Source organism: Acinonyx jubatus, chromosome B1 (assembly GCF_027475565.1).
Source record: "Acinonyx jubatus isolate Ajub_Pintada_27869175 chromosome B1, VMU_Ajub_asm_v1.0, whole genome shotgun sequence".
In the NCBI taxonomy this organism is placed as follows: domain Eukaryota; kingdom Metazoa; phylum Chordata; class Mammalia; order Carnivora; family Felidae; genus Acinonyx; species Acinonyx jubatus.
In genome coordinates, this window is record NC_069382.1 from 141,941,126 (window position 1) to 141,967,530 (window position 26,405).

General features: G+C 41.6%; 1 protein-coding gene across 4 annotated transcripts in view; it reads left to right on the forward strand.

The window, feature by feature from the left end:
* The first annotated feature begins 8,404 nt into the window (after positions 1 to 8,404).
* Positions 8,405 to 26,405, forward strand: part of BTC (betacellulin) — a 233,340-nt gene continuing 215,339 nt past the window's right edge. For 2 of the 4 annotated variants that reach the window (XR_008296274.1, XM_027058311.2), the window contains exons 1-2: positions 8,405 to 8,928; positions 25,055 to 25,108. Coding sequence is in view for 3 of the 4 variants with exons in the window: in XM_027058311.2 (XP_026914112.1) it covers positions 8,865 to 8,928; positions 25,055 to 25,108 (118 nt within the window). In the remaining variant the exon portion in view is untranslated. The remainder of the gene's footprint in view (positions 8,929 to 25,054; positions 25,109 to 26,405) is intronic. The other 2 variants (XM_053217252.1, XM_015079909.3) reach the window with 2 other exon arrangements.

A 26,405-nucleotide genomic window follows, 5' to 3' on the forward strand; every position in this document is an offset into this window, starting at 1 on the left:
GGACAGGAACATTCACCTTGCCCAGAGTGGGGTCAAAGATGCTACAGGCCGACCACCCTCGTATCTGATGTGTTTATTTGGGTAATCCCAGGACTTCCTAACATATGACTGGTACAAGGTAAGCATTCAGTATCTGTTTGATGAACTGGAGTATAGGGATGAGAGCAGAAAAAAAAATTCTTTTGAACAATTTTGCCATTATACGGGTTAGGAAAATATTCTTTTTCTGGCCAGTTGTTTGCAAGATAGTCTCACAATAATGTTACTTGTATGCCTCTATCTCCCCCTTTCCTTACCATTAAAACTTTCCGCCATGCTTCAGAAGCTCTGTTTTCGGGACCTGAGATTCCCGCAGAGGTATAAATCTCTACCTTCTAACAAATCTGCTTCCTTCTAATGTCCCGTACCAATGATCGCCATAATTGCACCACATCTGGGGATAACTTGGAAGCCATCTTGAGTGTCATCATCATGATACTCAGTTAATACTGAGTACTTACTGTGTGCAGCCACCATGCTGCATGTCTTATAGGAACTCTCCCTCATTAAACCTGCTGTAAGTTTCAATTTAGAGATGCAAAACTTTGGGTGCGGAAAAGTTAAGTGGCTAGCCCAGAGTCACAGAGCTGATAAGGGACAGTGCTGAGATTCGAGCTAAAGTTGTATCCTTCCTTAAGGTTTAGATTTCAAGACTGCAGTTCTTCTCACTTGAACGTTTTAACTTACTTTTCGTACTTATAACATTAGCACATGTAAGACAGTGTTGTCTAAAAACCTTCCCAAATTCTCTTTCTCATGGAGTCTATTGTAACTCTCATGGATTGAGTGTTGGCCACTTACAGTAATCTCTGGGGGGTGCTCTCTTTACCCCTCTGTACTTCATCCCCAGGGAGGAATAAGATATAATGGAGTCTCCAGAGATTGACAATTGAGCCGCTGTGCTAAGAGGTGAAGTGTTTAGATGGAGGAATGAGGGATCATTGCTGCTGTTTCCTTCACGGTACTATATTCTAGTTTGGAGAAAGAAGACTTTCAGATATTGCAGGACCAGGATATGGTACAGGGTAAAGGAGGTAGACAGACTAGACCAGCTTTGCCCTCTATCTAAGGGAGATGGCTCTCTTGATCCTGTGCTTGGTCTCCTCACCTTCTCTTGAAAACTGTCTGATAAAAGTCAGAGGACAGGATCAGGATGTGACCTAGAGAAAAGGCACTGAAGAGATGGGTATATCATCTTTTAGTTTCGCTACGCTTGGTTCATTGTAAATTCTCCAGGAAAAATAACCAATGGAGTAATCAAATGATGAACTAATTACTCTAACAATTCAGTTGACTAGGGGTTTGTTCACACTTAATATTCTTTCCTTTGTTTCCACATTTAAATTTTTATAGTACATTTATTTGTCTTGAGAACTAATTAAGAAGCTGGAGGACATAATCAACTTTCTAGATTTTTCTTACAGGTTTTTCAGCAATTTTGCATCTTAATAGAGGAAGAATTAGTCATTGAGATTATTCCTGGAAGGTCCTCTGAATTTTAACTGTCTGGATTTAGAACAGCTCTACCCCAGATTCATCTAGCTTTGCAGAGTCCTACCTTTTTGCTACAGTCTATAAAGTTGGTCTAAGTTTCCAAAAAGGTTAAATTCTCTTCTATTGTGGTTGCAGCAGTAAGATGCCATCGCACCAATGCATACCTCCCACATCCAGGCTCACGTGAAGAAGGAAAGTTTGTCAAGGGCCTGGAAGATTCCATCTTCAGGATATATGGCACCATCCCCAGAACGCATGTATGTAATTACCTGTATTATGTCCCCTATCACTTGACTTTACCTTCACAGCTTCAAAACCAGCAGAGAGGCCCGACCTTATGTTAGAAAAGTCTGGAGTTCTAAATGATAGGCTCTGAGAGCGAGACTTAGTTATATCACATCCCATGGATGCATCCCTAAGCAAATCATCTAATTTACTTTAGCCTTACTTTTTCATCTTTACAATGAGGGAAGTAACACCTCGCAGAGTTATGATGAAAATTAAATGAGAAAATACAGCAAATAGATTCTTTGTATATTATCTCCATTGAGGTTTTATAAAATTAGTAGCAGATAGTTGCACCATCATGGTGCTCATCTTAACCAGATTTTACCTGTGTGAATAGGAGGCACAGGAAAAAGGCCTGCTCTCCCCAGGCTCAGCTCTACCCCAGGTCGAGTGGGGAGGCACCTAGGTTTGCACGTCCAATGAAATTCTACAGATCTTTCTGCTAGTGGAGGACTGTAGGCCAAAGTGGACCATAAACAAAATGGAGGGGAAGCAGACTGCCTGGGATTTCCCTTCCCTGAGCTTTCACTGGGATCTTTCTCCCTTCTCTTATTCCCTTGCCACGGCAAGCTGACCTAATTTTGAGACTCGCATCCCAGCCAGCAGTCTTTAATGATGCCTTATGTAGCAATCAGAAACTGCTTGTCACATCTCACCTTTTACACTAAATTTGTTCATTGACACCAAGATGATGGCAAATGGTATTAACATCTCAACATGTTATCTCTCTCAGGTAACAACTCTGAAGTTTTCATAAGCCCCTGTGGGAACTTTATTCACTGGAAAAAATAATTTTAGTCAATGGGAGTTGTAGCAAACCAGAGAAGGGCAGTTGAGTGTTTATATTGGAGGCCCCTGAAATCACACAGCTGAGTCACCAGCATGTCTGCTGAAACTGTGCTGCCCCAGACCAGGAGATAGAGGAGTTTATAATTTTGAGTTCATATTTTATCTAATGTAAAATCCCATTGATAAGATGCATATTATTTTATAACAGTTAAGAAGGTTTTTGAATTAAAAAATTTAAGCTATAACCCATCCTTTCTTTTTTTTATAATGTTTCTCTATTTTTGAGAGAGAGAGAGAGAGAGAGAGAGAGAGAGAATCCGAAGCAGCAGAGACAGATGCGGAGCTCACATTCAAACTCACAGCTCACAAACCATGAGTCATGACCTGAGCCACCCAGATGCCCCGTATACTTTCTTATTACTTAGAATTTTAATTTTGCCCTAGTTGAGGTATATATACATAAACCTCAGGATTAATCACATTAATACATGAGTATTGATACATATATGTTAACATTCGATGTGCACAAGGAACACATAATACGTGAAATAAATTGGTTAATATATTTCTAAGACTTTTTCAATTCCAAGTCCTACTTTTCCTAACCATGTTCAACTCTGAATCTTTGGCATTTTTGTCTTTTCACACATTATTTTCCCTTATGCCTTTAAAAATGTTGGTGACGTAGCATTACTTAAAAGGGTGTTCCCCTTTGCTCTACAGAATTTTCTTCTAAGCCTTTGAAACTGCTCACAAGCCATGGCGATTTCATTGTAACTGCTGCCCGACAGCAGCAGGGATACATCCTGACGTCAAAGTATCAAAAAATATGCAGCTTAGGATGGATACATTCTAAATTAGTCATGACTGTTAAGGGTAAATATTTACATTTTCAATATGTATTTTTTTCAGTGCATGAAGCTAAAATGAGAAATCACCATGATACTTGACCCTTGTGTATAACTAGTTGTCAGAACATTTTTATACACATTATCTGATTAAAATTTCAGCCAAGAACCAAGGTTAGCAAGAGTGTTATTTTCTCTGGTAGTAGATAATGAAGATCAATGTATTCACCCATGTATTCCCTTTCATCTCATTTGCTAGCTGGGGCAGAGGCTCTATGTCCACCCAAATCCATTCTTCTCTTTCCCCAGGGCACAAAATCCAAACACAACAAATTTAAACAGAGATGTTTGCTTTGTTTTCTTTGGATTACAGTTCTTTGACTCTCAAAAGTAACTATTGGTGTGGATCACCATTAGGTGGTAATGCTGAAGACCAAATTATTAAAGACCTCCTGTAGTTATCAGGAGGGACAATAAAAACTTTTAATTCATCAAGCAAACAGAAGACCAAAATAGCAGAATACCCTGCAGGCATGATACCAAATTTTCTGCGAAGTCATTTGACAACATTTTACATCGGTTATAACATTTTAAAAATACTGTATCAACGGACAGAGAGCAGGTATACATTACAGGGCTAAGGAAACATTTCAGAAAAAAAATTATGCTATGAGAAATGTGAAAACAATTTAAAGCTATCATTAAAAGAGCACGCATGGTTTCCTCTGAAAAGCAAACTCAAGGGATTTTGAGGTTAGGACATAACTGAATTGTCTGTGGGAATCATAACAGCCACTAAACTATATTGATCATTTAAAAAAATTTTTTTTCAACGTTTTTTATTTATTTTTGGGACAGAGAGAGACAGAGCATGAACGGGGGAGGGGCAGAGAGAGAGGGAGACACAGAATCGGAAACAGGCTCCAGGCTCCGAGCCATCAGCCCAGAGCCTGACGCGGGGCTCGAACTCACTGACCGCGAGATCGTGACCTGGCTGAAGTCGGACACTTAACCGACTGCGCCACCCAGGCGCCCCAAAACTATATTGATCATTTTAAAGAATTATTTCAAGCTTAAGTCTCCCCTCCTTTCCTGTTTTGCTGCTTCCTACTTCTTACTCTCTCTTTTTTTCTTTCCCAAAAAGTTGGAGGAAGGAGAGGGAATGAGCTTAGAAAGTCTGGGGGGATTTATCTTCTACTTACTTGTGAAAAACTCATTGAACATTAATTTCTTTGACTTAAAAGATTAAAAATTTATTTCTTTGGTTGGAAAACTAGATAGCTCATTTATTTGGACCTTCAAAACATAGTACTTTCAATTTACTGTTTAATAAATTATTATACCTTGGGTTCTATGTCATCTTGGTCTCTAAAGAGGAGGAATGAAAAGGAGGGAGAAGAAGGTCAGAAAGGTCTGAGGGAGGATGAAGAGGGAGAATTAGTGCCCAAATCCCTGGAATTTCAGGCCTAGCATTACTTTCCCATCAGGGTTTTGCTGGGTACTGTTTCCTTCCCTCCAGCACAACTGTTAGCAAGAGAGGGCTAGTGAAAGAAGCCAGTTCCTACTTTCTACGGACCTACAAACAGATTTTGATAATAATATGACACCCCTAATGCCCTGAATAACTTCTAGTATGCAAGATTCTTGCCTTAGAGATATACATCATTGTGAATCATAAGGATTGCAAATCGTTACCATCACATTTTATAGATGAGGACACTGGGCTCAGAAAGGTGAGTAATTTGTGACCCAGGCCTCCAGCTCCAATTTGCACAGACCTAACATACTCAAAAACCAATTGTACATAATAGCCCACCTCTGTTGTCCTAGGCAGAGTGTCTGGGACCGTGTAGGAGTGGATGAAGCCACCGTGGAAGGTTTTACTAGCTTGGGATGTCTAGGGCCTTGCCATATTATAGCTTTAAAATGATACCACTTAGGCACTTGCTTACTTTGTCTACACTAGGGCCAGCACAAAAGCCCAGGTTAAAAAAAAAAAATCAGCATTTATCTTTTTGGTGTATGTATCAATGGGTAAAGACAAAGATCATAATGATGGGCTGAAACTAATAGATATAATATCACAGAGAAGATTATATCTTAGATTTTATTAAGTTTGTATTAAGCTGCCATTTAAAAAATACGGCAAGTCAAACAGATTGAGGCATATACATTTAAAAAAACAGCATCCCTAGGAAAGGGGGGGGATGGATGAAATAGGTAATAGGGGTTAGAGCGTGCCCTTGTCATAATGAGCACTGAGTACCGAGTAGAAGTGTTGAATCACTGTATTGTGCACCTGCAACTGATATGACACCATATATTAATACCTATACTGGTATTAATGACCTAACTGGTATTAGGTATTAATTAATACCTAACTGGTACTAAAATTAAAAAAAGCTTAAAAAAAAGATCCTTGAAAGACTGAACAGGAAGGTACAATACAATAGATAAGAAAAAAATAAAAATAACAATCCTCTCCTTCCAGAAAAACTAGATTGTAAAACAAAATCACTTGAACGCAACTTTTGGGCAGTGATTTTTCACTGGTTTTCCTTAGAGACTAGTTCAGTGACTTCAAACGGAATATTTAAAAGCTCTCTACATAGATCATACCACTAATTTTCAACGAACTACAATGCAAAATGTTTATCATTACAACAGAATATTATGTTTTAAAATGTTTTTCACCGTTCATATTTCTTTTCAGTCGCCCACTCTTACTGGGTTAAATAAGGTTAGTAGCCATTAGGAAGTCATCCTATACTACTGAATGCCTTAAAACGATAATTGGGAGAATACAGGCTGACCTAGAAAGAATACATTCCCACATTTTCTTTTCTACCACCACCTGTGGCTTGTATGTTGTGCCCACAAATAATCACAAGCTTACATTGTCCTATCCAGAGGTGGGAGGAGTGTCCCAGCTGGAGGCTGATCTGTGTAGGAGAAGATTCTAGCATAAAGGCCCTCCAAAGGAATCCACTCAAGCCTCATACCAGATTTGGGAGGGCTGGTTTTACCAGCCTAAAGCTGGCACAGGAAAGACACCACTAAGCAGTCACATGGCCGGGGACAGTGGGGATACAAATCCTACCTTGTGACTCTGGTGGGACTCTCCTTCCATCCTTAGTTTACAATCTTAAGCTCAGCTTACAATCTGAAACATTCAGACACACCTCAGCTACCCGAGTGAGGCCACAGAAAGGTCCGTTCTTACCTTCTACTCTTCCAGGGTTTATGGCTGAAAGCATAAGAGACTGTTTAAAAACTGAGAACAAACTGAGGGTTGATGGGGGGTGGGAGGGAGGGGAGGGTGGGGGATGGGTATGGAGGAGGGCATCTGTTGGGATGAGCACTGGGTGTTGTATGGAAACCAATTTGACAATAAATTTCATATATTGAAAAAAACAAAACAAAACAAAACAAAACAAAAAACAAAGTTTATGGCTGGATCACAGATTGACCTTCCTCCACTGAGTGAATGAATTGAGAGAGAGTGGGGGGGAAGGAAGGGAAGGAGGAGGAAGAGAGGTAAGAAGGAGGTGAAGACAGGTAGGAAGGAAGGAAGGAAGGAAAAAGAAAGTGGCTTCACCTTGAAGAGATTGGACCTCCAGTGCCAGGAAATTTGGAAGGCATATTCTCCAGAGTGCTTATTTTATTTCCAGCATTACATAAAACCCTTAGGGAAGGCTATTAATTGATCTGTGTATTAAATTACACTCTTTCATACTCTAGAGGCCTGAAAAAGTTAATTTACCATTTGAATGGTATGAATGATGAATACTTACACCAAGGCCAGGCACTTTACAATACTCGACAGGCATTTAGCCTTTTTTATTGTTTTGGTGTGCTTTATTTTTTATTAGTATCTATGGAAAAGGAAAATAAAATAGTTACGTTCTGTTGGGGATAGCAGGACCGCTCCTCGACAGTGAAAGATGCTTCAACATAGGGCCCTGGAGGAAGGAGAGACGATCAGAAAAGAAAAGAGAAGGAGGGAGATGAGGCCAAATCCCTAGCCTCCTGTGCACCTACCCTTTTTATTCGAGATGGGGTTACTTTCTTTCTCACAACCTTGGATTTCTTTAACCCCCATGCCTGTCCTATCAATGCTTTATGAGCTGTCATGTGGGGGCTAGAATGGGATTCTGAAAATGAACAGCTGATTTTTTATTCCTCTGGATACATCAGTGGCCCGGAGCACTGAAATCATGGGAATTGGTTTTGAAATGAAATGTCACTTGTGGAAGACACGTGCATTATAATTTGTTTAATTTAAACAATGCGGGGGACGGCCATCGGAACTGCATTTCATAGGCTAATGAATGTTTATTGGACTTTGGATACTATAGAACTGGGACTTCTGTACTGAGGGGGCGTGATTACACAGCGATCTTGCAAGACCAATACAGATCAGCATGGAAACAGCTGTGCCCTTTAGTTATTTTGCAGGCAAATATATTTAATCACATAAGGTAACACTGGATGTGGCGGTAAGGATGCCTTTCTGTTCCAGAAAATGACTGCTGCGGAACCATCGGATTCCACGTCTCCATAAAGAGAGGGTGTGATGAGGGAGCGAGTGCGGGAGGAGCCCAGGCAAAAAGCGTTTTTTAAATAGATCCAATACAGTGAATGAAAATACAGTGAATAAAGGAGTCACTGGGCACAGAAGAAAACAGAACGAAATTTCCAAAGTAGCTCTCGGTGAGCCAAACTTCCAGACACGCAACACACGATCCATGTGAGAGAAAGGCTTGCAGATTGCCAAAGGCCTGCGGTTAACCACAGCGAATGTTGGCTCTGGTCCCTCCGGAGACCCCAGCAATTGGTTGAAATAAGGGAGACTAGCATTCAGGGCGCGCGTGGGGCTCCAGGGCGTTCCAGAAGTCTAGAGCCCGCGTCCCTCAGTGCTGCCTGCCGGCCCAGCAAGTGGGCCACCCCTCCGGGAGCATTCTTCTCTGCTCCCCACCTACCTGGCTTACGCCCCAAGGGGGGAGGGAAACCGAGAGCCAGGTGCGACCCAGCAGGGGGAGTGGGTGAGCTGGTCCCAGGGCAGCCCGCATGTGTCCTCGAGCGTGGGTGTGGGGTAATTTGGGTGGGAACAAAGTGGAGGCTACCGCGACCGAGTCCCGCGCCTCGCTGGCGGGGTGTGTGCAGAAAGAGCGAGGATAAATAGGAGGCTCCCTCCTCCCAGCCCCACTCCCGGAGCCGGCCGGCCGCCCGCCCCGGGTGTTTGCCCGCCCTGTGGCCGGGGTGCCAGCCTGGGGAGTAGTTTCGTTTCCTGCTGGCCCGAGAGTAGTTTCCAGGCCCGCCCTCGGGCGCCCGCGGCCCGGGAAGGGGCGCAGGAGGAGGCGGGGGACTCGGTCAGGGGCTGCCCGGCCCCGCAGCGTGGGGTTGATGGACCGGGCCGCCCCGGCCGGCGGCGCCAGCTCCCTGCCACTGCTCCTGGCCCTCGCCCTGGGTAAGTGGCGCGCCGGGCACTGGAACCCCATGAGGAAAGTCTGGGGTGGAGTGGCCTGGAAGGCGAACCCTGATCCGCGCGTGCATTTGGACCCCAGGGCGCACTGGGGGCTGCAGCTCAGGGGCCTGTCGGAGCACCGGGACCATCCGGCTAGCGCTGGGTTAAGGCTTGGGCACTTGGCACCTAAGGCTGCACCTGTCGGGGTTTCCGGAGGGTGGAAGGATCCCGTGGGCCCGGCTGCTGGGGCTGCAGACGTGAGCTCAAGTGCCGTCGGGGCAGTGGGGGCGCCTTGATCTCCCTCGAGTGAGGCGCGTGGGAGGCCAGTCCAGCAAAGAAGGAGCAGGAAAGACCGGCCGGGGAAGGACCTTTGGAGGGAAGCAGAGGACCGAGCAAGGTGGTGAGCAGCTTGGCAGGTGTGTGCGCGCCCTGGGCGTGTGCGAGAGTTAGAGACTTAGGGGGATGGCTCCTGGAGAGCCGGGCATAGATTCTGAAACCCAGATCTTGTCAGGGAAGTTGGGAGGGGCTGGAGGAGAAAAGGAGACAAGTTCTGAGACCTCAGTCTCCTGCTGCTGATAGGGAAATGGCATATTCTGCCGAGGACACTATCTAAGAAAGGCAGAGGTGTTTTGCTTGGAATATATTATTTCCTATTTTCAGAAGAAAGTGGGGAGGGAAAACTTTTCTTCGTTGAGAAAAATTACACTTGGGCTGTTAGGTTCAGGAGCACTGGGTGCTTTGCTGGTGAAGAAGGGTGGTGGGGATGGGGGACGTCTCTATAACTGAAGTGTCTACGTGATTATCACTCCTGCCTTCAAGCCTGGGAAGGACTGGAGGGGTCCATTTCTCACGTGGAGGGGAAAGAGGTGGAATCTATATGGACACTTTGATTTGGCTGTGGTCCTTGGAGTAAGAGAGGTGGCTAGGTGTCACGACCTTGGTTGGAAGTGCATCTGACTTAGGGCCGTGATTAGAGAGAAGGGGCTGACTGATTTAAGAAACCCAGCAGAGGAAGAAGTCGGTACCCATGTGATCGGGGCATCATGTGGAGTCTGAAGAAGAGCAGTGGGGGTAGGGAGTTAGGCTCAGAAAACGGTGCTGATGCTTTGGACGGCATCACTCAGATGAAGCAGGTGTTTTCTTCCTCCACCTTGTCTGGACTGTCCAACAGAGTATTGACTGAGAATCTGTTACCATCAGCCAGATGTTAGAGTATATGGAGATAGGGGTGGGAAGAGGGCTCAAGAGATTCCTAAGACATGAGTCTTGCCTTCAAGATGTTATGCTGAATTTGGGAATGCCAGACCCACCGGTAGGAAACAGTAAGAGAAAAATTCATAAAACCAGGGAAGGGCTGGCTCACCAGTGAGGGACGGAGTAGGGGAAAAAGCTGTGGTAAAGGACATGAGTGGGTGCTTCGATGCTTGGGTAACATTTGAAAATAGGGAAGAGAGGCCAATGATAGAAGGTGCGGTATGGGTCGAGATGGGGGAGCTGTGGGCCCGAGGACCTGATTGTCTGACAGGCAAAATCCAGGGGTGAGCAAAGCAAGGCCTAGGTGAGCGCACTGTGCCAGCAGAAAGGTTATGGTAGGAGGGGTTGATAGACATTCTTCCCCCTGTACTATCACATCGTGCTTTATTTTTTCCTCAAAACATGTCGCAAGGCAGAAATGGAAACAACAGCAACAACAAAACTCTACTCCGGTGCTGTTGTACCCTCAGGATAACCTGGTTGTACATCTGCCCTGTTGAATGTTCGGTTTAGGGAACTGAATCTAGGCTCCAGATCCCCTAAGCTCCACTGCTTGCAAAATTCCGAAGGATATAAGTGGTTGGCGTCAGCGTTCCCGTAAAGTGATTCTAGTTCTCTCGCACACGCAACTTTTCAGTCTCGTCCCTAATTTAAATCACATGTTCATGTTATTTACTTTTTGAACAAAATGTGAGCAATGCACTGTGTGCTGCACGAACGTGTGTGTGTGTGTGTGTGTGTGTGTGTGTGTGTGTGACTGTGGAAAGTGCCTTGAGAACCCTGTGTGTATGTGTGTGTGTGTGTGTGTGTGTGTGACCGTGGAAAGTGCCTTGAGAACTGGCCTGGAGCAGACATGAGACCTGGTTCCAGCTGGGCCATCCTGTGACTCTGAGATGTCTATAAATGACAGCTTTCTGGACATTGTTTTTTTCATTTGTAAAATGAAGGGGTTGCTTTAGATGAGCCTACGGTCCTTAGCAACATGACATTGTACTCATCTTTAACTAACATTTCCACTGGGAAGTTTAAGAGAATTCTTTGTACAACACTGTTTCACTTCCAGTCACTTTGTAAAGGGATCTTTGTTTCATGCAAACTTTGTAATAACAGAGAGAATCATGGATGCATATTTCTTTGAGAAAGAAATTTCTTTGGGAAAGAGGCAACAACTGTGCTTAAAGTATTGTTTTTTTTATCTCAAAGCAATCAAACTATTCCTTTTTAAATTCTGTTTTTGAATTCCTTCCTCTCATCCAATTTCTGTGTAAAACTAAAACTGAGGGGCTCTTGGGTGACTCAGTCGGTTAATCAGTCCCACTCTTGATTTCGGCTCAGGTCATGATCTCCTGGTTCTGTGGGATCGAGCCCTGAGTGTGGCTCTGGCTCCTCACTCTCAGCATGGAGCCTGCTTGGGACTCTCCCTACCCCTCTCTCTCTCATCCCCTCCCCTCTAAATAAATAAATAAATAAATAAATAAATAAACAAACTTAAAAAAATAACAAAAAACTGAAATCATAACCAGTGAAAAAGGTAAAAAAAAAATGTTACCTTTTAAAAATTGAGTGAGTTTTAAAATTAAAAATATGTTCCCCTCCTCATTAGAATCAAACACATTAGTGTTTGTAAGTTGGTTTCAGTTCTGCTTGAGAATACGGGCATTCATGCCATTTACCTACCTTCCAAGTTATAGAGCAGGTAGGTGACAGCAAGCAAAATTCCCATTAAACAGATGCAGTAACTGAAGCCCTGAGTGCTGTAAGATTTTGGGCTTTTCCTCTTAAGTCGTACTTCCGGTTTAGAAGAACGGGAGGAGTGTTTTTTTTTTCCCTCTTCAGAATCCCAGGTTTTGCACATAAGCAGCTGTTGCTAATTGATTTTTGCTATTGCCCCATTCTCAGTTGTTGTGTGGAAATTCCCAAATAATTCTGGAAGATCCCACCACGGCAGGCCTGCTTTGTCATGCCCACAGGAGGTGCCCCTGCTGCTGCTTTGGCCTGCCAGTGTCTGTGCTGAAGTCAAAGGCCCTGAGGATAGAGAGTACCTACGTCTGTCCCAGAGTCTCTGCTGACACCACTCGTCCCAGCACCCCCGTGTTCCTCAAGTCCTCAGAGAACGCAGCGTGAGAACCTCATCTTGTTTTTTCTTGCTCTTTTACTGTAGTCCGCTCGTGCCAGGACATAGACATGAGTGTCACGAAGAGGACAGTCAGGCGGATAGTCAGAGGCACGGGCACCAAGCTTGTACCTTGAATCAGCTCTCAGAACCACCAACTTGGCTTGTAAATGTCTCCATTAGGACTTAGCGTCTTCCCAGGAGGGTCCAGACAAGCCAGAATCTAGGCTGCATGCAGTTGGGTCTAAGCCATGGTCCTGATACGCTTCCAAAATTGTTATGACAGACTCCTGGATCCGCAAAGAATCCATAGACCAGTGTATCAGGGTCAGGAGGGCTCCAAAGTAATATGTAAGAGGAAAGCAATCTGATTAAAATGGGTATGCTTTGTAATGCTACTAACAGCTAGCTTTCCCCGGCATATTAGTATCTTAAAGAAGGAATCTTGGTAGCTCAAATGACTCTCTAATTGCTAAAATTTGAAGCAGTCGGAGGGTTTTTTAGATGGTTGGAGAGAGAGGGGGGATTTCCTCTTAATTCAGATCAGTTAGGCAATAACCTACTTTGATTGTCAGCAAAGTCCACTCAAATAGCCACGAAGTACTTTTGCTCATTCTTTACATTTTTTGAGAATATGTAGCATATTATTTGGCTGACCTGTAGAGTAGAGGCACTGAGTCCAAAATAGTGATGAAAAGTATAACAAATGTTTGTGTTCAGGCTTTTTAGTGAAATGTGCCTGAGTTGGTAGTATATTATTAATACAACATTTGCCCCTTTCCAAAGTCCTGGATTTTTTCATTCATGTAGCCTTATTTACTCTGGAGGGAGGGTGCATAAAGAGCGCCTGGCACATAGTAGGAGCTCAAAACATATTAGTTACTTGGGTGGGTGAATGCAAGTGTCTGTTGGTGACAATGCCCAGTCACTGAAAAAACGGCAGATTCGGGAAAGAAAGCTCTTCCATTTCTTGTTGGCAAAACACGTGCACAATCCAGAGATGCAGAAAGACTTGTCTCTTCGTCTCTTTTTACTTGGGACTTGCTTCCAGCAGCGCTAGAGATGCTTTCACAAAAGGACTTGTGTTCTGCCAGTAGGAAGTTTACTTCTGTTTCTTACATGCTGTACGGGCGGCTCAGAAATGCTATAGGTCTCTCACATGTTTGTTTCGAGGGCAGATCTCATCAGTCAAAATAGGAGTTTTTAAAATAAGTGTTTAGGGGCACCTGGGGGGGCTCAGTAGGTCGAGAGTCTGACTTTGGCTCAGGTCATGATCTCATGGTTTGTGAGTTCGAGCCCCACGTCAGGCTCTGTGCTGACGGTATGGAGCCTGCACAGAGCCTGCTTCGGCTCCTCTGTCTGCCTCTCTCTCTCTCTCAAAAATAAATGAACATTAGGGGAGTCTGGGTGGCTCAGTTGGTTAAGCGTCCGACTTTGGCTCAGGTCATGATCTCATGGTTTGTGAGTTCAAGCCCCACATTGGGCTCTGTGCTGATGGCTCAGAGCCTGGAGCCCACTTCAGATTCTGTGTCTCCCTCTCTCTCTTTCTCTGTCCCTCTCCTGCTCCTGCTCTGTCTCTCTGTGTCTCTCAAAAATAAATAAATGTTAAAAAAAAATTGAAAAAAAAACATTAAAATAATGTTTAGGGGTGGCTCGGGGGCTCAGTTGGTTAAGCATCAGACTATTTCTGCTCGAGTCATGACCCTAGGGTTGCGGGATTGAGCTCTGTGTCCGGCTCCGTGCTGAGCATGGAGGTTGCTTAAGATTCTCTGCCTCTTTCTGCCTTTGTTGCTATCCCCTTCTCTCTCTTGCTCTCAAATAGATAGATAGATGATAGATAGATAGATAGATAAAGCGTTTAAAGGGGGAAGCAGGAAGGGCATTGGATTTAGGGTGTTGTCCAATGGGTCACTTAAAAATGCCCTTTGAATTCTGTGAGGTGTGAGGTAATTTGCGCTCTTGTCTGATTATGACTTTTCCTAACATACATATGTTGCATCGACTGGGCGTAACCGAGTTGCTATATTCATGGCTTCTGCTTGGTATTAAATGGAATAAAAACGTTTGGTGGAGCCTATGGAAGTTGAGATAGATTTGCTGTGCAGGCCGACTGCAGTCTGAATTGTTAGTGTGGAGGAATCCTTACATGATCTAACATTGTATGTAAATATCTCACAGCCATCATTTGTCGGGAATGACAGGCCCACGTTCCCCTGTCTTGAGGTGAGTCACATAGTCCAGGCCTTTCCAGAGCGGGAGAGGACAGCCTACCTATGCCTCCTACTCCTGGAAGCCTAGCGGAAAGGCCAAGAAACTGTCATCAGAGCTGAATGAGGCCCCTTTAGGAGGATTCACCTTTGACTTTTTCATGACCACCTTCCCACTGAAATGCCATTCTGTGTTTCCAACACTTGACTGGTCCCGTCTCCTAGAGTGCCCGACCCAACACGTTGCTGATGATACAAGCCGATACCTGCTTGACCTTTGGCGATGGAATCTCCACATAACCCTTTACATTTTGGGGACGTTTACAATTGAAGAAGCATTTTCGTGTCCTCGTCTCATTTGATCTTTACACCAAAAACAACCAGAGGGCAGTTATGTGGTATGCACGCCCGGCACTAGTCTAGAACCTAATGACCCATTGTATCCGTATGACGCTACCCATCTAACACACAAGCTACACATCGTTCCCATTCCCATTTATACAGGAGGATATGAAGCACAAAGGCATTAAGTAACTGGTCTAAGATTCTGGCTCTATGAGCATGACCTATGGAAGATCAAGTAATGGTGCCTGGATCGTAGTCGGTAAATACTTGTTGCTGAAGGAGGTAAACAGAGGGGAGATGGGACAATGATATCTCATTGCATTGCAGAGGAAGCATTGAACTTCATCCTAGCCGTTTTCTACCATCTTTGCTTTCCCTTGCCGCCTGCCCATGTATTCGTGGCATCCCCAGCTCTGGATACACCTCAGCTTCGTGGATTCCTGGCTCTTTATCCCAGCCAGGAAACCTGCCTGCTTATATTTTAGGCCCAGGCCATCCTAGCTGATGGTGAACAGTTGGTGGGAATAATGTTCCTAATTGAATCGCAGGCCTATGGCTAAGAATGGCTAAAAAGAACATATCCTGAGGCAGTATGGTGTTGTGGTCAAGAGTGTAGACTCTGGGATGGGCGATGTCTGGACATGACCCCCTGGTGCGGTGATTTACCAACTCCTTAATCTTGGGAAGATCTTTTAAACCCCGGGCCTCAGTTTCTTCATCAATAAAGGCCAATAGTGACAGAACCAAGGCTATTGTATGGTTCAATTAGCTAGTGCATAAAACACTTAAAATGTGCCCAGAACACAGTAAATTCTGGATGAACATGGGCTATTATAATAGATAATAGGAAATTACAGATGAAATGATTAGTTATAATCTGTGTATTTTTAAAATTGTGGGTATTTTGATTTGGGGTGCTTCTTTCATGTAATCCAGGTCTACCAGTTGATAGGGAAACCGTCTCTTATCTTTACTGAGAAAATTCCTTCTCCCACTAGTTATGAAATAGGAACTAGACAAAAATTCTCAAGAGTTCTATTTGACTGCTTTGTTAGAAAGGAACAAATGTAGGGGCGCATGGGTGGCTCAGTCGGTTAAGTGGCCGACTTCGGCTCAGGTCACGATCTCGCGATCCGTGAGTTCGAGCCCCGCGTCGGGCTCTATGCTGACAGCTCGGAGCCTGGAGCCTGTTTCAGATTCTGTATCTCTCTCTCTCTCTGCCCCTCCCCTGTTCATGCTCTGTCTCTCTCTGTCTCAAAAATAAATAAACGTTAAAAAAAAAAATTAAAAAAAAAAAAAAAGAAAGGAACAAATGTAAAAAAATAATCCTGCAAAAGCAAAATGCATGTCTGCTTTCTAAAAAGGTCTCTATAGATTCTTCTTCATCTGCCAAATTTGATCCTAGTTTTATGCCATGAAAAGCTTCACAGCGCTTGCCTGGCATTGACACTGAATCCCAACATCTTAAGGTTGAACTAGACCCAAAAGTCATCCTGCACCAGCAACGAAACATGAAATATTTAGGAGATCTTTTTAATATTTTAGGTACTCTCATCAAAATGGGGTTATGTCACTTATTTGAATTATACAACTAATTGCCTTAATTAAAAAGAAATAGAACTCCTCTTGGCAAAATGGATGATAGCACAGTGTCAAAATTTGTTTCTAGAAAATCAGAAAAATGGAGAAATAACTAGAAATTATTTTAGGGAGTGCTCTTGTGACAAAATAATTTTTTTCAGGTTATAAAGGGTAAACAGCCATGCATAAATATTGTTGTTCTACAATATTGTCTTGTAACATTGAGGAAGTTATTTAATCTCCTTGTGCTGCGTCATCTCATCTATAGAATGATAGTGATAATGATGTCTGCCATCTAGGGATACAGGATTGTTTTGAGGATAAAATGAGATAATTCAAGAAAAGATTTTAGCAGAACAATTGGCTACTAAATGTTCGGTATGTTACTAATATTCTCCCAACTTTGTGAAAATGTAGATAAGTTATTTCATAGGTATTGACTGAAGAGGAAAAATGGAATCATTGTGTTTTGTAAGCCAATTGAAGTATTAGTGTTTGTGCTTTGATCAGAGGAAATTGCTGTAATATTCACCACTGGAAGCAAAGGGGAAAAAAACAGGAATCTGCTCCATCAAAACCATGCTTTCAATAGTGCTTTAAACAGTTCCATTGGAATGTAAGTTCCATCATGGCAGAGATTTTTGTGTGATTTGTTCACATCTGTATTCCTAGAGCCTAGAACAATGACTGTACATAGTAAGTGCTCAATAAACATTTGTTCAGTAAATGAATCTGAGTGCCCATCAAGGAGTCCTCCTAGACCAGTAGCTTCTCATAGTGAATCACAAAGATCGTGATGTAAACTTTGTGTACACACACACACACACACACACACACACACTAGCTTCTATATCCCAAAACAAAGAACCCTTTATGTCTTCCAATAACTCTTTATATTTCATCTTCACTGTCTCTGAATTTGAGAACAATGACTTATTTTAGGTAATTCTTCACTTGGATGGAAGCTCTGCCTGGTTTTACTGAGTAAGCTGACCTGATAGAATGAGATTTGCTCATGAAATTTTGGTATTGACTGTCACCACCAGCAAAACATGAACTTATCCAAACGCAAGGGTCTCTTGCCCATGGCATAGTGTTGGGGGGGGGGGGCTGTTGGAAAGTACTCTTTATTTCTAAACCATGTAATAATAAAGAAGACATAATCTAAAATTTTTTGCTAGCGTGTGTCTAATAGCATTATAAAATGTGTCTAATACTGTGTTTATCATTAAGGAGAATGGTCTAAGTATCTCATTGTCTCTCCACAAAGAGTTTGCATTATAATGGGAAAAATGTTCGTCAGAAATGAATACCTAATAATGTTCAAATTACATAGTAAAACCTAAATATGCCCTCAGAGAAGGAGAATCTGTTAGGGGCTGGAGGGATTGGGGAAAAAAAATCATGAAGGAAATAGGGACCTGCGTTAGTTTTTCCATGATGATGGTGGAGGAAACAATGGGAGAAAAATTAGCAAGTGGACAAATTAATAATTACCTTTTCTTTGTGGGTGCAGCAGAGAGTGAGCAGACCCAAATGTCTAGAACAAAGAGGTAATTTTGTTTGGTATTGAGGGAAATGTTGACTGGATAAGGACCTGGTTTCCAGGATGAGAATATTAGTTAGGATCCTGAATTCTTGATGCAGTGCCATTTTTGCAGGATTTTCTAAGAATTAGAGCCAGAAGATTTTGTAATTTAGATAAATACATGCATCTAGTTATATGTTAAGACTTTTACTTTAAAATGTTACATGGTCTCCTACCTGGGGAACTTGTTTGAATACTATGGAAACATCCAGATGCCATTGGATGCCAAATGCCATGCAGTAGCATGCCCTGTAGCTTGGTGAACAGCTGACCTCGTCGTCCCTGTTTAAGTCCAGATTAGAGGCTGACCTGAGTGGTTTGTTTCTCATTCCTAACCATGTACTGCTAGGCTTTCCATGGCTGAGGGTGGCTTATAATCATGAGGTAGCTAGCCCCAGGCCCATCTTAGAGTAGCGAATGCATTTGGTGAAAGAGGCTAATCCAAGAGGACCGATTCAAGAGCGTTAACTCCTGACCATAGAACGTTTAGAGAAAAACAGAAGTGAATGAGCTTAATGTGCCTAGCTCTTGACAGAGTGAAAGCACATTAATGGAAAATTGGTGGAGTTAGAACAAAGTCTTGAGTTTATTTATTCTTCTCACTGGCTCCGCCACCCCCGTTTTCTATGACAGCTTCATTCTCTAACATTAAAGATGTCATTTAGTGCCTAACTCATGTCAGAAGGCCTCCTTCTTGGGAGTGTAATAATAATGGATAATGGATAGCTATTGTAGTATTTTCAATAGGGGATTAATACAGGGAATGCAGTGGTTTTAAGATTGCTTTTCATTTGCAGAATGGATCAGATGAGGAGAGGTTAATAAGAGGCAAAGCAGAAGCTACTGTTCTAGGCTAGGAAGTAGCCTAGAAAGTCTGGGCCAGGCATCGGAGAGAAAAGAATAAATTCAATAAATACTTTTAAGTAAGAATTTATGAGACATAATGACAAGTCATGTGTAGGTAAGAAAGGGGAAAGAGGAATGAATTAAAGTTGTCTTCAAGACTGCTAACCTGAGAGAGAAAAAGAATTTATGATGCCATATGTGAAATAAAGCTGCTTTTTGTTTTTTTGGGGTTTTGTTTGTTTGGTTTTTGTTTTTTTGGTGGGGATGTGAAATGCTTTTGAGACATTCAAATGTCTTACTTATGAGCATTTGGAAATTTGGAAATTGACTTCAAGTTAGAGCAGTGGATCCCAAATCTGATTGTTCCCCCAAGAAATGTAAAAAGTACAAATTATCAGTCCTCTTCCTAGACCTATTAAAGTCTGGTAGAGATGTCCCTATGAAACTAAATTTTTAAAGACTTTCCAGGAGAAAAAAAAACCCCAAGTATTTCTTATGGAATAATTGCAAATAATGTGTGTAGATTCTCCCCCAAGTAGGGAGTAGGGATTAATTCCTTGCTCCTTTTGAGCGTAGGCTAGTTTTAGTGATTTGTTCCCAAAGAATAGAGTATGAACATGAGAAAGAAAATGGTATCTTTACAGTGTAAAAATCTGGCAAATGCTACTTTAACTAAGTGGCCAGGATTAATATAACAGGGTTAATGATGTCATACAGATATCATGTATCTTTCATATAATATGATGAGGGGAACACTTCTCTTTAGTGTTGTTCCTAAAATCCATAATCCCAGTCCAATCATTACAAAAATACCAGTCAAACCCAACATTGAAGGGAATTCTACAAAATACCTGACCAGTACACATCAACTTTGTCAATGAAATCATAAAACTAGCAAAACAAAGCACAGAAAGAATGAGAACCTGTCACAGACCACAGGAGACTAGGAAGCTTGACAGAGAGAAAGCACATTAATGGAAAATTGGTGGCATTAGAACGAAGTCTTGAGTTTAGTTAACAGTAATATACCAATGTTGGTTCTTCATTTTGATAAATATACCACCTCGAATGATGACATTAGAAGAAAGAAAAGTGGGTGAGGGGAGTACAGGGGTACAGGAATGCTCTGTATTTGCAACTAGTCTATAAACCCAACATTATTATGAAATAAAAAGTTTAGTACAAAAAAAAAAAAAAGAGGCTTTATAGGAAATTCTAATGCCTACCTAGTTTGGACAGTCACCTGGTCAGAAAATACGGCTAAAAGCATAAAGTAATTATTTAGCTGATTATAATTTCAGGATCTACCACAGTGCCTAGCACATGATAAATTCTCAGCCAATATTTATTTAAATACTGAGTCCATGGGTATTTTGTGATATTGTCTGGCATTGTGAAAAAGAATACCAAGGCAAAATCATAGCGATAGAAAGTAGAATGGTGGTTGCCAGGGGCTGGAAGAGGCGAGAATGGGGAGTCATTATTTACTAGGTAAAGCATTTCAGTTTTGCAAGATGAAAAAAGTTCTAGAGAGGGATGGCGGTTATGGTTGTACAATGGTATGAATATGTGTAGTAGCACTGGGCTGAACACTTAAAGATGGCTAAGATAAAGAATTTTATGTTATGTGTGCTTTACCACAATAAAAACATTTGGGAAAAAAAAAGACTGAGAGTAGAGTGCTGGTGGCACCAATTTTTGTGGTGTGGGAGACAGGAAAAGGGTTGGCAGAGTTGAGTGAAAAAGGAAGGACAAGTCAGGAAGCCAAGAATGGGGGTGGCTTTTAGATGGAAGATTTGGGAAGGTCAACCATATCAAATACTGTGGAGGTGGAGGAGGCTGAGGATCAAGAAGATGCCACCGGCGGGTGAGCTATGAGGAAATCACTGGTGCTCTTACAAAGTCCGAGACAAGACACTGGTGGTAACTGAAGACACCCCCCCCCCCACACACACACACACATGACTGAGAAGATAGAAGTTGAAACGGTGGGTAGAAAAGACAAAAGTTTGGCTTATGAGAGCCGATTTCACCCCACTGAAAAGTTGTCTCAACAAAGGTTTCCTCTGTGCAGTTCAGAGGGCACAACTTGGATTAATGAACTAAAATTCCAGGAAGACATCTCTCACCTTAATTTTCTCTCTTGTGGAGCTTTGAAAAAACTGGAATCAGCTGCTTGGGATGTGGTGGCTTCCCATGCCTGGACATGTTTATGGTCTGCTTACACTTATGGAAGTTGTGTAAAAATGATTCCCGAGTTAGGTAGGAAGTGTGTCAAATGACCAGCAAGGGTTCCTGTGTCTCTGTGAACATACATCATGTTACTGCACTTTGGGAATGCTTTGGAGTTTGGAAGATAGGGTTTTAAATCAAGACACTGCCAGAGGACCTCTCTGAGAAGAGAAGAGGCGGGACACTCGGAGCCTTGTGAACCAATGGTGTTGAATTTTGAAAAGTAGCTTGAGTTTTTCCTTCGTAAACTGTATTCAGCGACCTGTCTTCTCATGAATGGAGATATCAAGGTTAACATCATCAGTGATGTCATGTGGGTATCATGTACTCGTCACATGATGTAATAAGAGGATATTTTGGGATTTAGAACCGATCCCATGCCCAAGCTATTTTGATCTTCTATTTTACCATTTATTAGCACAGTGATTTATCAGTGGGGATCTGATTATGAATGCAAAAAAAAAAAAAAAAAGAAAAGAAAAGAAAGAAAACCCAAAACCTCTGGCATAACTTTAACTGATAAATTATATTGACAAAAGTTTCAATTGTGATTCTTTCAGGAGACACATGTCTAACATTGCCATCCTTTGTTAGGAAACATCTATGTGAAAATCCTGTAATCACTTTTAGATACCTGACAATTGTAATGGAGGGTACAAACAGTGATTGAATGTATGATTTAGATGCGAGAAGAAACTACACCCAAGAATAAGCTATGCTTCCCATTTGCCTTTGCAGAAGCCCAACAAAGGAAACCCGTCCCTTTTTCTTACTGGTGTCTATCCATCAGCACTCACCACTATTAAATACTTCTTAAGTGGTTTTCTAGACTGGTCAGATCCTTCTGTTGGGAATCTGTCTTTCAGGATGTGGTGAACAGACACTACAAAGCTTCGTCTGGAAATATGTGGTGTGACCATGTCTTAATGCATCTTATTTTCCTAGGTCACACAAGGAAATCAATTGAATTATTGCACAGTCACACCATGCACATCAAGAAGGCCCTTGTTCTTAATACCCTTGGTGGAATTCTTCCCTCCAGCTGGACAACTTTACTCATTATCTCCCAAACACACTACACTCATTTCTATGTCATTGCCTTTGATTCAGTTTAGTTCCCAATCTCTGAAACTTTTCCCTATGATTTCTCCAGCTTAACACATTGCCTCTTTTTGGGGTTCCAATAGAATCTGTTTTCTATATGCCTGACACTTAAACTATATGGTCTAATGTTTCTTTCTTTCTTTATACTTTTAGTCTCTGCAAATAGTTTTATTGGTAAAGAAAATAATTTATTAATGTTAAGTTGGATTGGCTTTCCCTAACGCATTTTTAAGACCCTAAATTCTGGGGCTTTTTCAGGTTGGGTAAGCATCTACTCTAAAATTCTATGTTCTTTTCCTTACCATTATTAAAGTTTGATGACTGTTTCGTCATGGGTCAGAGACTGTGTTATCACTAAATCCAGAGGCCAACTCCACATTTTCTCCTCATTTTGCAATCGGATAATCCTCCCTGATAACAAATTGTTCTTTTGGTTGGTTCCTTTCGCCTCCTCTCTATGGACTACTATGGAAATTCAGTGAGCCAAGAGCTTTTCATTTAAAATATTATAATGTCTGACTGTCTGGAATGGTCTTATCATAAAGGAATGGGAATCAAAAAGTCAAGTTTTGACAACTGATGATTTCTAAGAAACTAGCTCTAGGTTATTATGGGGCTCCCATTCAATTTAGTCATTGTCACAGATTTAATAATGGTCATGGTGAGAAAAAAAGAGGTTGATTTACTGGCAAAGGCATTATTGTAGTGTTGACAGTTTTCAGATATATTAGTTAGTTTATGTGTGACAGGTTGTTAAATTATTTCCCTCTTTGGGCTTTAAAATATGAGATTGTGGAGTACTCTTATCAAAAAAGTGTTATCCATCATTCCTTAGCCTTTCTTAAATAACAAGATACTGTTTCTGCCATTTGGGGTAAAATTTTACATTGGAGAAGGATAGAGTTTATATTTTAGTTTCTTAATTTTGAATGAACATAAAGTATTTGTGAGGACCCCCTTATTTTTTTCTGTCCTATCACTGCTTCTCTTCCTAGCTCTGAAAATCCAGAAGCCTGTCCTTGAGTTTTGTAGCATATGCAGTTTTCCAGGTGATTTGAGAGATCTTGGAAAAATACATCCTTATCTTAGAACATGTCTTTCCATGAGATGTCCTGATGCCCCAAATCCTCACTGTCCTGGGACGCAGATGTTACATCCCTCTTAAGAGTCTTCGACTATTTCCCTTGTCTCTGCTCAACTCCCTACCCATAGCAGACTGCCGTTCTTTTTTCTTTTAAAGTAAGCGTTTGTGTTTTTTTTAATGTTTATTTACTTATTTTTGAGACAGAGAGAGAGAGAGGCAGAGAGAGAGGGAAATAGAGAACCCCAAGCAGGCTCCACATTGTCAGTGTAGAACCCGATGCGGGACTCAAACTCATGTACCATGAGATCGTGACTTGAGCTGAAAAAAAAAGTCAGATGCTTACCTATCTGAGCTACCCAGGCACACCTAGGTTGCCCTGTTTTTGGACTTGGATAACACCATGTCCCAGGACATCAGTTCTGGCCTCTCATTCAGCAAGGGCCAGAGATGGAAGGAGTTAGCACTCATTATAGGGAATTTTGTCCAGGAAATGGGTGATGAAAGTGATTGAGGCAGATAAATTTCTCCTTCATTCTTTTTTCCATGATCTACTTCAAGATGCATTCTTGAAAAATGCTTTGTATAGCTTATGTATGAGTGAACATGTTGTCTGAGCAAATTTCAGTGTCTTTTTGTGGTGCAACTTGGAGCTGCATCAGGGTGATGAGTACACACATTGCATTCATTGCTTTGCCTTCTTCTTTGCTTCATTTCCTTTTTTTTTTCATTGTCATGACCCCAAAGCATGTACCTCCCAAATAAAGTCATAATCCCTTCATTTGTATCTCAGACTTTGCTTTCTAGAAGACTCAGGTTGAAGGACTTGATTTTAGAGTATTTGAGTTAAGCCATTTCTTTCCTTGTATATCTGCACTGAAAGCAAATACATTTGGAAAAGAAATTATATTTAAAAGCTATCTTCTATTTGGAGGAATTTCAGGCCAGGACAGAGATTCTGGTCTATAGGAGGGCAAAACAACAATGGAAAAAGAGGTAGTTAACAAAACATGCTGGAAGAGAACACTAATGTCAAACTTCACCTATTTCAGTTTTTGTCTCAGTCAACCACAAGCCCACGGTGATAAACATCATTCCATTCCCTAATAGTTTTTTCGACTGCATGTTAAACATTATTTCTTTTTTCACCTTAGAAAATTCTCTCTGTATAGTACGCATACTCAGGATTCTGTTTTTCTTCTTGACAATGAAGATACAATGAGAAAATCCCCCAGATCCTGATAGCTTTTACTCTGAATGTTGATTAAAACTTCGAACTCTGTATGAACTTTATTTTTTTTAATTAGAGATATGATTTATAATCCACTTGGTTGTTAGACAGTACCATCCCAAGGATCTGCCTTTATCTATTGTTTTTGTATCACTGAATCACTTAACCAACCAACTGAATCAGTAATCCCATCAGACATACACAGTGTGCTAAGTCAGGAGCAGAAGTGTCCTGAGAATACAAAGAAGCATACAAGTAGAAGATGCCATATTTCTATTCATCAATTAAAAATTCTGGAAAGGAACAGTGCGGGGGGAAGGCCAACATACAGTTTTGCCTCGCTAAGTACATACATATAATTACACTGTAGGAATGTGGTGTGGTATGCATACATATATGTGTATGTATCTTTTGTACTTTATTTCATAACCATGTTTTATACATGGATCAAATCACGGCATAGGGGTAGAAAAATGTCAATATCCACTTATGAGAATGATAATTTACTGTTTTACCAGAGTAATTAGAATTCTCTTTTTTACTTCAGGTCTTTATAGCTGCCACCGTGTGGAGTACCTACCCTGTGCCAGGCGTTACCAAGGTTAATAATTCATAATTTGTTTTTCTTTAAACACATAGCTCTATCTCTACCATGTAAGTTACTTACAGTTTACAGATGGAGACCCTGAAGTTCAATGTTCAGTGTCTTAATCATAATCATAAAGCTAGTGATGAGAAGGTGTATCCAGGATTCAAATGCAGTGCCATTTGACTCCAAACTTACTCTTTCCCCATTAATCTGTACTGCTCCTTTCTAATATAAATAGAATTTTAGTGATTTGACTATGAAATATTCTTCCAGTTTCTGCTTACATTCGTAGATTGATAAGTTCTCCTCTGACTTACAGTTGGATTCTCTTTCTTTTTCTTTCTTTCTTTCTTTCTTTCTTTCTTTCTTTCTTTCTCTCTTTCTTTCAAGAGGAAAAGAGGGTGCAAGTGAGTGAGGGGCAGAGAGAGAGAGAGAGAGAGAGAGAGGGCGAATTCCATGAGGGGCAGAAAGAAAGAGAGAAGTGGGGCTTCCTTAAAGCAGGGCTCACCGAAAGCGGGGCACGAGCTCTCCAGAAGCAGGACTCAAGCTCCCCAACAGTGAGATCATGACCTGAGCTGAAGTCAGACACTTAAACTGACTGAGCCATCCAGGCATCCCTACAGTTGGACTTTCTAGTGGGACATGGAGTGTGGTTCAAATCCTAAAATCAGATATATATGATGTCGTAAGAAATCATTGGATTTGAAGTTGTCCTACATCATCAGAATACAGATGAATGGCCATTTTGTGATAATGTTATATTTTTTATTTTTAAAATATAAAATGCACTTGGCTCTAAAAATGGAAAATTCAGCTCAGAGATGAGGCAAATACAACGCACATGACTGTTTAGGTTGGTCACATTTGATTTTTTGAAATAGTTGACCCAGCTGGCGTATAACTTACCTCAGCATTTAGCAGTTAGCTATGAGACAGTGGGTCATGCTTCTTGTCAAGCTGTGTCTCTTTCAATGCTTATATTGTTCCCAATGACTTCATTCTCCGTGCTGGCTGACAGGGATAATACTTTTAGTAAATTCAGTCATTTTTAATTTGAGCATCTTGTAAATGGAGCTTTGACGCACGAAAGTAGAATTGGGTGCTTTTCTTTTTTTATCTTTAATGTTATGAGTACGGTGGGTATTTAAAAGCTAGCACCAGAAATACTCAATTTCCAGTCACTTTGCAAACAACTGATCTAACGTTATTTTGTTTTGTTTTGTCTTTATCGCGTTAATGCATCTTTCAGAAATTCTGCCGGCCGCATGAAGTAGGTTGGATGAAAGAATAAAAAAGGAAAAAGACTGTG